The sequence below is a fragment of the Tauraco erythrolophus genome, chromosome 3 (genome assembly GCF_009769465.1).
Source record: "Tauraco erythrolophus isolate bTauEry1 chromosome 3, bTauEry1.pri, whole genome shotgun sequence".
Classification (NCBI taxonomy): domain Eukaryota; kingdom Metazoa; phylum Chordata; class Aves; order Musophagiformes; family Musophagidae; genus Tauraco; species Tauraco erythrolophus.
Window position 1 is genome coordinate 97654932 of NC_141467.1, and position 13769 is coordinate 97668700.

The 13769-nt window shown below is 39.5% G+C and overlaps 1 protein-coding gene across 4 annotated transcripts in view; it reads right to left on the minus strand.

Moving 5' to 3' along the window:
* The window catches only part of ZFAT (zinc finger and AT-hook domain containing), an 82689-nt gene that overhangs the window by 47348 nt on the left and 21572 nt on the right, over positions 1-13769 (minus strand). For all 4 annotated transcript variants that reach the window (XM_086609576.1, XM_086609577.1, XM_086609575.1 and 1 more), the window contains 3 exons: positions 7825-7975; positions 6059-7527; positions 4656-4888 (listed from right to left, as the gene is read on the minus strand). In XM_086609576.1, the coding sequence (XP_086465702.1) occupies positions 4656-4888; positions 6059-7527; positions 7825-7975 (1853 nt within the window). The remainder of the gene's footprint in view (positions 1-4655; positions 4889-6058; positions 7528-7824; positions 7976-13769) is intronic.

The window sequence follows — 13769 nt, forward strand, 5'->3', positions numbered from 1 at the left end:
ATCTATATATTCATATATTAGAAGCAGTTCTTTAATTCTCTTCCCCATCCCCTCGGAGTGAGGGAGGGTGAGCGAGTGGCTGTGTAGCGTTGGCCGGCCTAACCCATGACACCATTCCAGTACCTGGCACTCTTGCCTACATAGTGGCAATTCTCCAGAGGCCAAAGTATCACAGCCAGATCAGTAACAGTCTGAAAACAAACACTCTTCAGGGGGGCAAATAAGCAATTGCAGCTCAAGCATCTCACTTCCTACTGAAAGCTCCAACTACTCTCTTAGATGAAAGGTCAGAAGCATAATCAAATTTCTAAGCGCCCATCCAAAGACAAGAATAATTTACATCCAGAAATGTACATGAATGCAGACGTAGGCACCTAAAAACAAGTGGTGTTTCTGGGTCTGAACTCCAGTTTTACAGAGATGCTTATCTTGGAGTATCAGTTATGTACATAGATTTAAAACAATTTCAGACACAAACCTCTCTGTGACATTTATTTGCTCAGAATATTGACTATTGTAAAACCCACAGGAGGTTGTGAACAAACTCTGGTACCTACATCACCATTGTTTAGTTCCACAACTGGTTCCTTATTTTCACCACTAGTTCACTCTTAACTATATATTATTCAAAAGTCATTATAAACTGCCCGCTCCTTTCCTAGGTACTATGACATTGAAGTAATTCACACATGTCATGGTTTGAACTTCTAAGGAGCTCCATAAATGCCAAGAACTGTCAAAAACCACTATGCAAGCCTTAGAGAAAATCAGAGAATATACACAGTATTTTGGTTTTAAATCAATCCAAGCTTCAATTCCCAGACTTCAAAAGTAAAAGTCTTCCCTGTAACAATGATGTGTAGCAAATGCAAAAGCAAGAGGCAGAACATACACACTCCCCATCATCATCCCCCAGGGAATAAACAATCCCAAATTCAGTGCAAGACTTGGACAGCACAGAGAGAATAGGATGGGTGGCTACACATGGAGTGACAACAAGGATGAACTGCTTTTTGATAACCAGTATTTATCCTGTTCACCAAACAATACAAGTATCCAGTTGAAATGCAGCCAGCAACAAGGTAACCAAAGATATGCATTCATACCAGGAACTCAACTGAGAGTTTGAGATCTTCTATCTCCAGGGAAGCTTTCATTTTAATATTTATTAGGAATTGATTTTGCAAACTAAAATTAACATTGCAGTAGCTTTCCACACTTAATTGTGCATAGTTTGCTAAAATGCTACATTTTGGAATGAGTGGTCCTCTTCAGTGAGGTATGCATTAAGTAAAAACACCAAGCAGCAGGCACAAAGGCTGATATGAGAACTGCAAAGTTTAGGTACTGAGTAAATTCTAATCCATGAATTTCTCAGTCCATTTAAATACTCCAATATATTTGACAGTAATCACCAGTAAGCATACTTGTGAAAGATCTCGCTGTCACACTGTTTTAATTAGGAAATGTATTTTCTCGGTTCTATCATGAAAAGGATCCTCCTGGTGGGAGCTGTCGGACATCCATCATGCTTGAAAAACAATGTACTTATGTAAGGATATAGGATATCTAATTTTAGAATTTTTTTTCTTAAGTAGCCTCAGATATCATTTACACAGACTTTTGCCATCAGATGGACATCATAAACATACTAAATTCAAAAGCAGCCTAAGAGAACATCTATTATGTCAGCTTCCTGCACATTTCATAACAAATACAGACTCTGTGTAAAATACTACAGAATCAAGGGACAAAAGGAGGAAAAAACGTTCCCTTCTGTGTCACCTGTTTTGTTCTGTGTTTTAAAGCTGTCCTGCAGTTACAAAAGATGAGTATTTAACAACAGTAGGAGAAGTGTTCTGTTCTGTTACAAGCACCTTTAAGGTAACTTCAGCTGTTGGAAATACTGGCCAAGAGTCCACCTGCTGACTGCAGAAGATGTCCTGAAACCTCTAAGCACTGTATGTTAACAGCTTTTTTTAAGTAGTTATGCAGAAATTGTCCACATTTGGGAAGAAATTAACATAAATCCTTAATTTAAGCATTGGTTTCATTAGTAAAAGGAAGTGTAACAACAATATTCATCACGGGACTAAGTGAGTTGTGACGTTGCTTTCTCATGCGATGAGGAGGGATGTGTCATACGTGGTGCATCCCACCCAGGGTTCCTAGGATCTAGTTACCAGACAATGCCAGCGAAAACCATAATGCTGTGTAAAGAATGAAGAAAGGCCCATCTGTGTGAATGTTTCCTTTTCTTAAAGAATAGAAGAGTGAGTGCTGCAATTAACCAACTGGTATTTTCTCCTCTGCTGGAATGAGAATAAAAACAAATTCAGGAGAAGGGTAAATCACCTTTCGTAGAATTGTCTGGTTGGAAGAGACCTTCAAGATCATCGAGTCCAACCATTCACCCTGCACTATCAGGGTCCCTAAACCGTGTTGCTCAACACAAAATCTACACGGTTTTAAACACCTCCAGGGATGAGGACTCCACCACCTTCCTAGGCAGCCTGTTCCAATACTTCACAACCCTCTCTGTAAAGAAATTTTTCCTGATATCCAACCTAAATTTCCCCTGGCGCAACTTGAGGCCATTCCCTCTCGTCCTGTCATTCATAAGGTGGGAGAAGACACCGACCCCCATCTCCCTACAACACCCTTTCAGGTAATTGTAGAGAGCGATAAGGTCCCCCCTGAGCCTCCTCTTCTCCAGACTGACCAGTCCCACCTCCCTCAGCTGCTCCTCATAGGACAAGTTCTCTAAACCCTTCACTAGTTTTGTTGCCCTTCTCTGAACCTGCTCCAGCACCTCAACGTCCTTCTTGAAGCAAGGGGCCCAAAACTGCACACAGTACTCCAGGTGTGGCCTCAGCAGTGCTGAGTACTGGGGGACAATCACTTCCCTGCTCCTGCTGGCCACACTGTTTCTGATACATGCCAGGATTCCGTTGGCTTTCTTGGCTGCTTGGGCACACTGCTGGCTCATGTTCAATCGGATGTCGACCAGCACCCCCAGGTCCTTCTCTGCTCTGCAGCTTTCCAGGCACACTTCCCCAAGCCTGTAACGCTGCAGGGGGTTGTTGCGGCCCAAGTGCAGGACCCGGCACTTGGTCTTGTTGAACTTCATACAGTTGGTCTCAGCCCATCGATCCAGTCTGACCAGGTCCCTCTGCACAGCCTCCTGACCCTCAGGCAGATCAACACTACCTCCCAATTTAGTGTCATCTGCAAACTCGCTCAGGGTGCACTCGATCCCCTCATCCAGATCATTGCTAAAGATGTTAAAGAGAACAGGCCCCAACAGTGAGCCCTGCGAAGTATTTTACTGCATAAATTATTAAAAACACAAATTGCAAGGATGTAGTTCATGTCAATTTTCTGGCACTATCAGTCAAGAAAATTTAATTACAAATGGCAAGCTTGTCAAACATTTTATGAAATCCTAAACTGTACTTTATTCAACACCAGTATCTTCATATAAAATCATATGAGGTTACACGTTCCACCTAAGCACTCCAGATGGCCTTCAGGAAAGACTACAGTCAAAAGTGGACTAAATGCATTATTTCAGGAAAGCAGGCACTTTTCAAATATCCTTTCCTAGAGGTCGATTTTTAATGGGAAGGAACTTACCTGTGTTCATATACTGTTGTGACTGTATGCACATTATAACCTCTCTGGGTATACACAAGTCTAGAACATCCCAGATCAACTATACCTTGCAAGCAGAAAGGGTCCTGCCATATGGTAGAAAAAGAAGGCAATACTTGTTTTTTCTTAGTCTTCCAAGTAAAGCATGTAAATAATTTCACCTCTAAAAAAAAGCATCTTAATCAACAATGAAGACTAATATCTTATTCCTTAGTTTTAAAATATTTCATATTCTGAATACCATAATATATTTTTAAAAACATGCTTTTGAAACAAATGGAAGCAGAGAGAAAACATTTTTCCTCAAAAGATTATTCGTGATAATGTTGGATCACAGCAAGACCACAAGTGGTGTCTTGCACAAAGAGGGCTTCCAGTCAGGCTCTTGCATAGTCTCAAAGAAAACATGTAACAGGACATGTTGAAGAAGCAGACCAGACCTGTTTTTAACACAATGGAATTCAGAGCTGGAAAGTTTACTGAATAAGATAGGAGTCTTTACAACATGACCTCTTCATCTTTCTAACTACAACAGAAAATGATAGATGTTCAAAGAGATTGGCTGCAACTAGCTGGAGCTATTTGGAAAAAAAAGAATTCTTTTCAACAACTTAAACTTCATTTGTCTATGGTAATTAAGAGAGGAACATATTTTAATTTTACCACAATCATCTATTCGTGAAGGAAGGGAATTCAGCTCCAAGGAATGAAGTAAAGTCACAACAGTATCAGACTTCATTTTACTCTCTTAGGATTCAAAGAATCTGAGAATACTGGGAAAATCAAAGGGAGAAAATGGATACAGGCATAGTCTACTGGAAACTACTACTAGAGGGACCAAATATCCAGTCACTGTAACTCATGTATTCCCTGTACAGACGTAGGCAGAGAGCGCTCAGGTAACAACTCTTACCTATGTCTTCAAATACTGCCACACGATTCCAAATATTATGGCAATGACACGGAATTTAGACAAACAAAATCTTTTGTTTGTTACTTACCAGCTCTGTGTGAACTTTAAGATGTGCCTGGAGCTTGTATTTATCTGGAGTAGAGTAATCACAATGTTCTGTGGGACATTTCAGCAAAATATTACTGTGCTTCTGAATGACGTGACGCTTAAGGCAGTTTTTCGTGATGGAAGAATAATTGCACTGGGAGCAGTAATATAAGTGTTCTCGAGTGTGCGTGCGAACATGCATGTCATAATGCACTTGGTACCAAAACAACTTGCCTGAAAATAAAATTAGACACGAAGAAAGTCATTTCTAAACAATTGTGAGTAAAAATTCCAACACATACTCAGTTTTCTTTTTGGGAAAAACACAGTTTGAATTCTGTCCCTTTTGTCTTTAATGAAAACTTGTCCTAAAGACTCTTCACTACTGAAAATATGTTTATAAAACCACTTATGTGTCTATAAAGATTGTGTTACATGCCCTGAAACAGACTAACGAGGGCAACCAATGATCTTTTTCCTAATGAGGAAGTCCTTTAAATCTGTTCTCCTATACAAAGGATCTGAATGCAACTATACACTAAAAGAGACTGTCAAAATCTTATTTACTTCCTTTCATGTTATTCCTTCCTAAAAGCTTTTCTGACATAATGGCATCAAAATGAAAAAGTGCACAGCAAGTCATCTAACGTACAACATTACAGCGTTCCAAAATTTTTTTTTCGAACTTTGATTCCTTTCCCTTCTCAAGGACAAAGCCTACAAAATAAACCCCAAATTGTTTCCTTTCCATCTTTGCAAACACAAAATTTTTCAGTTAGAATAAATGAGAACAGTGTATTCTTCCCACTTCCATAAACTGAAAAAAAACCAATTGGAACAGTCTTTATCTGATACTATGTAATGAACGTTTTCATCTCAAAAAACTGGTTCAAAACAAGCCACAAAAAAAAGTCAGTATACCTATGTATTGTACAGAATGTATATTATCATACATCCTTCCATACTATATGAAAAAGACTCTGGATTTTATACTAAGCTGATAATGAAGATTAAGCATTAAAGCACGTGCTGACTAATGCTGATCATCTGCCTAAATCTGCTGTGTTTGGCCCTAGTGAAAGTTAAGAGGTGGGGAGAGGCACATGGACGGAAATAATCTATCAAATTTCACATCAACAGAAAATAGGGCCTGGCACAGTATTGCTATGGTATGTTCCGGTAGAGGTTTTTTGAGGAGATTTGGTTAATTTCACACCATTTATACAGCCCAAAGTAAATCTTGTTGGACCCCAGAATCCCTAATGAACTACAAAATTAATACTGCTACAAAGATACACAAACACATCAAAAATGGAACCAGTGGAGCAGGAAAAAGACAGCCCACTATATAACATGAAAACAAAACCAAAAAACAACAAACCCCGTAATTCTACTACACCTTACCACAATACTCGCATTCCAAGTCTCCATAAACTTTCCTTATCCTCTCACACAACTCTGTGTTCATTTGCCTCTTCTGCAAGCTATCCAAGATCTGCATGAAGGCAACAGCTCCACTCCCACTGTCGGATGTAACTGCATTGGAAGAGGCTGCCTGTGGGCTGATGGCTGCATCAGCTCCTGGTGCTGGCAAAGGGCTTGTGGTTTCCGCTGAGTTTTGAATTGGTGGATTGCTTGTTTCGGATTCACGAGAAGGAACAGACTGACTTCTCTCTTCAGAGACGGAAAGGTTCTCAGTCCTTGCATTGTTCTGACTCGGATTTGAACTTTTGTCTTCAGACAGCAAAAGCTGAATTTCTTCACTCTGCTCATTTACAGAACTGCAGTGATTAACTTCCTCTCCATTTGCAGGAGAAACTTTTAACTCATCAGAACCAGAAGTACCATTTTTCAGCAGAAAGCAATCTGATGCTGCACAGGATGGAACGTTTGGGACTGCTGTGTCTGTTGTCTGACACAGCGTCTCTGTTACATTTTCCACCGGTGGATTTTCAAATTCTAACAAAGGGACCGCATCAATTTTTAAGTCACCATTATGTTGACCGTTATGGTTTACATCTGCAGCTGTTGATTCACCTTTACAAGCAGGTGGTTGTGGCGTGTTAATAGCATCAGTACTCGTGACAGTCAACTCATCTGCACTTTGTGTTAGCTGTTCACCAAGGGCTTCTGGCTGGATATCACCTCCTGGCTCAAGAAGGCAGAAACTCTGATTGATAGAACTGTTAAAAACAGACGTTTCGTGCAAATCTGCGTGCACATCTTTGATGTGAGCACGGAGTCTTACAGAACTGACAAATTTCTTCAGGCACACAGAACACACGTAAACAAACGGGTGTTTTCGCACATGAAGCTCAAGGGCTTGGTACTTAGTGGCTCCGTGACCACAGAGCTCACAAGCAAAAGGCCTTTCATCACCATGAACAAGCATATGACGGTCTCGATCGAGTTCATTTTTGAATTTGCGCTCACAAATATGGCAGTCATAAAGAAGTTGTCTTTTGCCCTCTCGTGTCATCAAGCGAAGCTCATCGAAAACATCTTTCACTTTCTTATCTTGAAGGTCATGTGTTTCCTTGATGTGCTTGATCAAATTTTTAACATCCGAGTATTTCTTTTTGCAGAAGCGACAATGTTGCTTGATTTTCTTATGAACTCTTTCAATATGGACTTTGAGATGGCCTTTGCTGAGGCAAGTGAACGTGCAATAATCGCAGCTGAACTTCTCCCCTGTGTGCTTCCGCATGTGAACATTCAGGTTGGCTTTGATTGCGCTGGCGTAACTGCAGCACGAACACTTGTAAGGCTTTTCGTTTGTATGAATCCTCAAATGTGCTTGGAGGGAGTGCTTAAATTTGAACACCTTGTTGCAGTATTCACACGTAAAAATCTTCAGCTGAGTTGGACCCAACCTAGAAAGAAACCAAACCAGTTTGAAACAAACCAGTTTACAGTATTGAAACTTACTGACATAATATGTCAAAATTTCCCTAGATATTCATAATGGACAGAAATGTTTACTTTCGTTTATTTTAGAAAGGAATTCTCCACAGAGAGAATCTTTTTAAACTCTACAACTTACGCACAGATTATTTTCAGCTGTTCCTTTATTTAAAAGGCTCAGAAAATATTTCAGTTTCACGAAAATGGATAGGGAAGCATTTTAATGACATTTTACATGAAAATAAATATAAGTACTTAAAAATTACCTGCTAGATTTCATTGCCTGTTCATACGGGGTTTGCTGAATGGCATATTCTTGATATCCTCGTCGTTGTGATGGCTCTTGAACTGTTGTCTCTGGACTTGTGGGTTCACTTTCTTGGGGAGCAGCCTCAACGGGAACAATTTTTGTGGCTCCTAAAAGCAAAACTAAAAAATGTTAATTAAAAATGTCACATTAAAACCTGCATTGTTCATAATATATGAATATAAACAAGACATTAAACTCTGTAATTATTAGCTCAACTATTTTAGTTTCTGTTGTTAAATTCATGTGCATAAAATGATGGATACACTTCCAGAAGACATTAGTTCTTACACCACAGATCTGCTCAAATTACACGCCAGGACTGCTGGTTCTGAGGGTTATTCATGGTGCTTGATGCCTTCTATTACAAGATCCTATATCCAAGTATTTCCACCTTTTTCTGTTTCTGCCTTATACTACATCCTTTGAAAACTTCAGTCAAACTGTTTCATCAGTTCCACAAACAATGAACTTTTCCTCACAAGGCTGGGGAAAAGACACAGTTTAGTCCATATTTAAAAGTCTGCACATCTTTCCCTTAAACAGATCTTTTACTGCTTATGTTTACAAAATACATGCAGTATTAACATAAAGTCTCCGAAACAACAATTATAAGAACAACAAAACTTAACCACAGAGAGGACAGTGTCCAAAGAAAACTAGCTGGTTAGCAAATTACTAAATCTAGTTTCCTTAAACACTTTTAGCCTATAGACTAGTAAAAGCATCAGGAAAAAAAAATCAGGTAAAGTATATGGAAAAAATCAGTAATACGTGGTGGTTACCCAACAACAAGTGTGAAAGAGACATTAAGTTGAAGGAAGCGGTGCCATAGACAAGAGGAAAGAGAAAGATGGAGATCCTCTGTGTCCTTTGAAGTGATTTAAAGTGGGAAATTGAGATATTTTCAGAAGAGGCCATTTGGGAGTATGTAAGGCTATTGAAGCTTTTTGTATCAGATGGGACATCAGCCAACTCTGTAAATAAATAGACAGTAATAGCTCTACTGCTCACTGAACTGGCTGGATCTAAAAATGGCTTTTTTTGACTACTGTTTTTTTAATAATGCTTTCAGTTCTGTACTAAAGATTTTGCCAATTTTCCAAGTTTTCAACCTAAATGTTACCAGAACATTGTAACTTCTATTCTTCCTGTCACTCCAACTCCCACAAATGCCGGGTTGCCCAGCAGGACTGCATCTCCTAAATTACACTGCAGTAGGCCAGTGAGATGGGAGCTTGTCACTACAGTACAGGAGACGTGGTTCAATCAGTGGGTTCAGTATAAAGATAATAAAACAGACATTAGACACTAGACCAGTGTTCCCATACTTCAATATTTTTTAAAATAGAAGAAAATTCTTCCATATTTAGAATGACTCCGTTAAAATAGATCTGGAACTGCTCTATATGCATGGCTACCTCTTTCAAGCCTCCCATTTCCTGAATGTGAGACAAAGATCCTCATTAAATGCTCTGCACTAAACCTCCTCCGTGCCCTTCTGCCTTTCAGGATGTTTAAGCTCTTTCTGAAAAGACTGTTGAACTGTTTAATAGACTTTTGTGTTATCAGTGTAAAATTTTAATTACCTAAATTAGGTGGACTAGGTAAGTGCTAACTCACCAGTATTTCGCACGCTTGAAGTGGACAGAAGGCTCCATGTCACCCTAACACTACCACTGACATTCCCCATGCAGTTAATAGAAAGGTAAACACCCGTAAAAACCTATAGATGAAGATCCAATTCTTTGAACATGCTGACAGAGTACTTGCTCTCAGTAGGCAATCCCGTCCCCTCACACTAGGTAGTTACTTTCTACCCTTAGAAGATACAGAAGCATTAAGAAACATTAGATGCCTCCATCCACTTGGGATGCTGCCTAAGTATAGGCTATTAATGGACACACAGCTATAAAAAACTTGGTTTCTAGGCTCTACTCAACCTAGTAGGTAGTGAACCCACATGTACCATGTCCCAAGAGAATGCCCTCAATATTCCTGTCTCTAAAAGCAGCCACAGGCCAGGGAAAAGTGTGAGAACAAGGCAAACAGATACAAGGTCTGTTTTTCCATTAAAAATATCATATGCCGATAAGGAAGATAAAAGTTTTCCTGACTGTTTCCCTGGATAATCATTTCAAGAAGTCAGAGCATACACATACCAGGGGAAAAAATGAGGTTCACTGTACTGATCATTTCTTTAAAAAAAATCCTTCCTCTAGCACTATTATGCCTGTATTTTAAATGCAGAATGGACTTTAGTTTACTAGATTTTATCTATGCTTTTTGCTTTCCTTTTTGCAGTCAATATCATCTGTTTTAAGTAAATCTGCTTTAAAAGTAATAAGATTTGAGTTCCTCATGACATTCCGACAGCAAATTCTACAGATAAGTATTACTCGGCGTGCCTTATCTCTGGCTCAAACTCAGTGACGGCCTCTAATCTCTTAGTCTGTCCCTCAGAAAAGTAGCTTGTCCTTCACTATAGAGCTCTCCAATATTTATCAACAGTCTAAAAGGTAATCACAACGGAAGGAATTAGTAGTAATAGATCAGAAATAAAACAGGAGACATCATCAACCAAATTCCTACTAAAACCCAACTAAATTCATTAAACTTCCCACAACTTCAAGTATGGACAACAAAAAGGATACAGAAGAACGACAAAACAGTAGCAAAGGTAAAATAAGAAGGATTTTCTTTGGAAAAGGGATACATATCTCAGGGACCTTCAGCTTGGAAGAGAGAAAAATGAAAGAGAAATATCAGAAAGACCTCTCAAATTAGCAATACTGTGAAAAAAGTGTGAATAATCATTCTCTATCTCATAAATCACGAACAAAGAGCAGTTTGAAGAAACAGGCAGTCAGCAAGGTTAAAACAGAAGAATGTACACTTTCATCCTGTAAGTAATTTACAGAACAATTACTGCACAATATTACAGAGAGTGAAAATACAGATGTATTCAAGGAGGGATTTAGACAAATTAATAGATTTGTATTAAATATGACAACCCAGATGCAACCACCAGCTCGATGGCTGTCATAAGCTGGGAGGCTTTACATAATACATTTCTTACTTCCTTCCTATAGGGATTTTGCAAGCTGCCTTTAGAGACAACGACTGAGCCAACTACATCAATCTTTAAGCTACAGTGCATTTCTTTTCTTTTTTTTTTTTTTTAAGTTTAAAAAAACCTTCACAATGTAGGTACCTTGGTCTGTGTAGGTGAAATAATTTGTTTGTAGGTATGAAGTGAATATTTGTTTCCTGCAATCTCTTTTTGAAGGAATGTTATTTTGTCAGCTTCTACAATATCGTATGGAATGTTCTACGTATGGAAAGCTGCACAGCAGAGAAGGACCTGGGGGTGCTGGTCGACATCCGATTGAACATGAGCCAGCAGTGTGCCCAAGCAGCCAAGAAAGCCAACGGAATCCTGGCATGTATCAGAAACAGTGTGGCCAGCAGGAGCAGGGAAGTGATTGTCCCCCTGTACTCAGCACTGGTGAGGCCACACCTGGAGTACTGTGTCCAGTTTTGGGCCCCTCACTTCAAGAAGGACGTTGAGGTGCTGGAGTGGGTTCAGAGAAGAGCAACAAAACTAGTGAAGGGTTTAGAGAACTTGTCCTATGAGGAGCAAATGAGGGAGCTGGGACTGGTCAGTCTGGAGAAGAGGAGGCTCAGGGGGGACCTTATCGATCTCTAAAATTACCTGAAAGGAAGTTGTAGGGAGATGGAGGTTGGTCTCTTCTCCCATGTTATGAATGACAGGATGAGAGGGAATGGCCTCAAGTTGCGCCAGGGGAAATTTAGGTTAGATATCAGGAAAAATTTCTTTACAGAGAGGGTTGTGAAGTATTGGAACAGGCTGCCCAGGGAGGTGGTGGAGTCCCCACCCCTGGAGGTGTTTAAAAACCATGTAGATTTGGTGTTGAGCAATATGGTTTAGGGACCCTGACAGTGCAGGGTGAATGGTTGGACTCGATGATCTTGAAGGTCTCTTCCAACCAGACAATTCTATGATTCTCCAAATCCATAGGACGTAAGACAGTTCTGAAAGCAAAACCAACAGAAACTACCCGTAGCCCTCAATGTTCCCCATGCAAACCTACCCCTCATCCCCAAATTAAAGCTTAAAAAAACCCCAGAAGAACCTTTTAATACTTTGATAGGTTAGCTCACCATGAGGTTAAACACATTTTAACTCAGGCAACAAAACAGAGACACAGACCTGTGTATGGTGTGATAAAGATTACTACACCCTTCAACAGAGCAGGACATTAGATTGGCTGAGCTAAATCACTCTAATACTACGGTAATATAGATACGTGCTCACATTCAGAAGGGAAAGCTTTCATTTTCCTAAACTGGCTTAATTCCACATTTGCTTTAAATCAGCACAAGGTTAGCTTCTTTTCTTTAGCCCTCCACTCATGATGCCTTCAAAGTGCCAGCACAGGAGTTTATGAAGATGAAGACCATCAGAGAAGGGATTTGCCAAAATCTACATCATGTGTCTCTTTCTGAAAATATATAATTAGTTTTCTAGTGTTTTAACACACAGCTGCAGGAACATGTACAATGCTCCAAAGGACAGTAATTTGTGGCCAAGAGGTAGGGTGGGAGGACAGCACAGCACTGCCCCTGGGACAGCAGTCTATACATACTGAGCATAACGATTTGTTATTTTGTCTATTCTATTTTGTATGATTTGTTATTTTGTCTATAATATTTTGTATATTTGTTAAAGCAGCTACTCAGTTGCTTTGAAAAGGGGTAGTCTTAGTTCTCTTCCTTTCCCCTAAAAGACTCATTTTGTCACCCCTTTCCAACTTTCCAAATTTGTGCAGCCCCAGTGTGAGACAGTTCAGTAAGCAAACCTGGTAGAACAAAAAATTATCTGAGAGAGAAAATGAGTTTGTGCATGTGCAGGTGCACACGTATTTTGCCACTTCTTTGATTCAGCTTACCACAGGCTGACACAAGCACTAGTATGGCTATTGCAACTGTGGCTGTTGCCCAGATTGCCCAGCTGGATTGAACTGATTGATTTCCTAATTAAGGTTTAGACCCTGCCTACAAAAGGCAGGCCATTTCCTCCTGGCTGCGGGAGAAGTGACCACATCCTTAAAGCCGCAGCCTGGGCTGGTGAGCAACACACTAGGGCCAGGGTCAGTGCAAGAAAGGGGAAGTGAACTGGGAAATAAGAGACAAGCAGGAAAACTCCCTTGGCTACAGTCTGACATTAAATCCATTCAGATATGTTGTAAACCCACTACCATCTTTCCTTGAGCTACAAAAAGAAAAGTAATCTTCAGCATAAAAGACTATTATCAATTTAACGGAAAAGACTGTCATCAGTTAAACTAAGTCACTTAGGCCCAAAATATTAAGCAAAATTACTTTCTTCCACTTCTTCTCTGCTTCACAAAATCTCGATGGGAGAAGGAATCAAGAGTTCACAAGTCCCAGCACATAGTAGGAGAACGCAGCTGACCTTTCATGGAGAGTGGTTCCTCAGCGGCAATTGAGGAGAGAAAAACCTGTGCAGCCTTGTACTGAGAGTTTCTAGTAGGAAAAAAATCAACTCCTTTAGAAATAAAAAAATTAGCATCAAGCATTTAAATACTTTATGTTATTTTTGTGTTTCTTGAGCTTTACCAAAAAAACCCAAGAATTCTACCACTGAACATCTTTACAGGAACTTAAAACAACTCTCCTAGTAATAAGCTGAGTCTTTAAAATATTACAGGACTCACACAACAATAAATTCAATGTTAAAAGTAGAATCTCTCCCGAATCCAACTTTAACAATAAATTTGTTTTAGAAGCCAAGATAATATTATAGAATTTGAATGTGGAAAATAAAATAAATTAAAAAAAACCCAAAGATTGACTCTT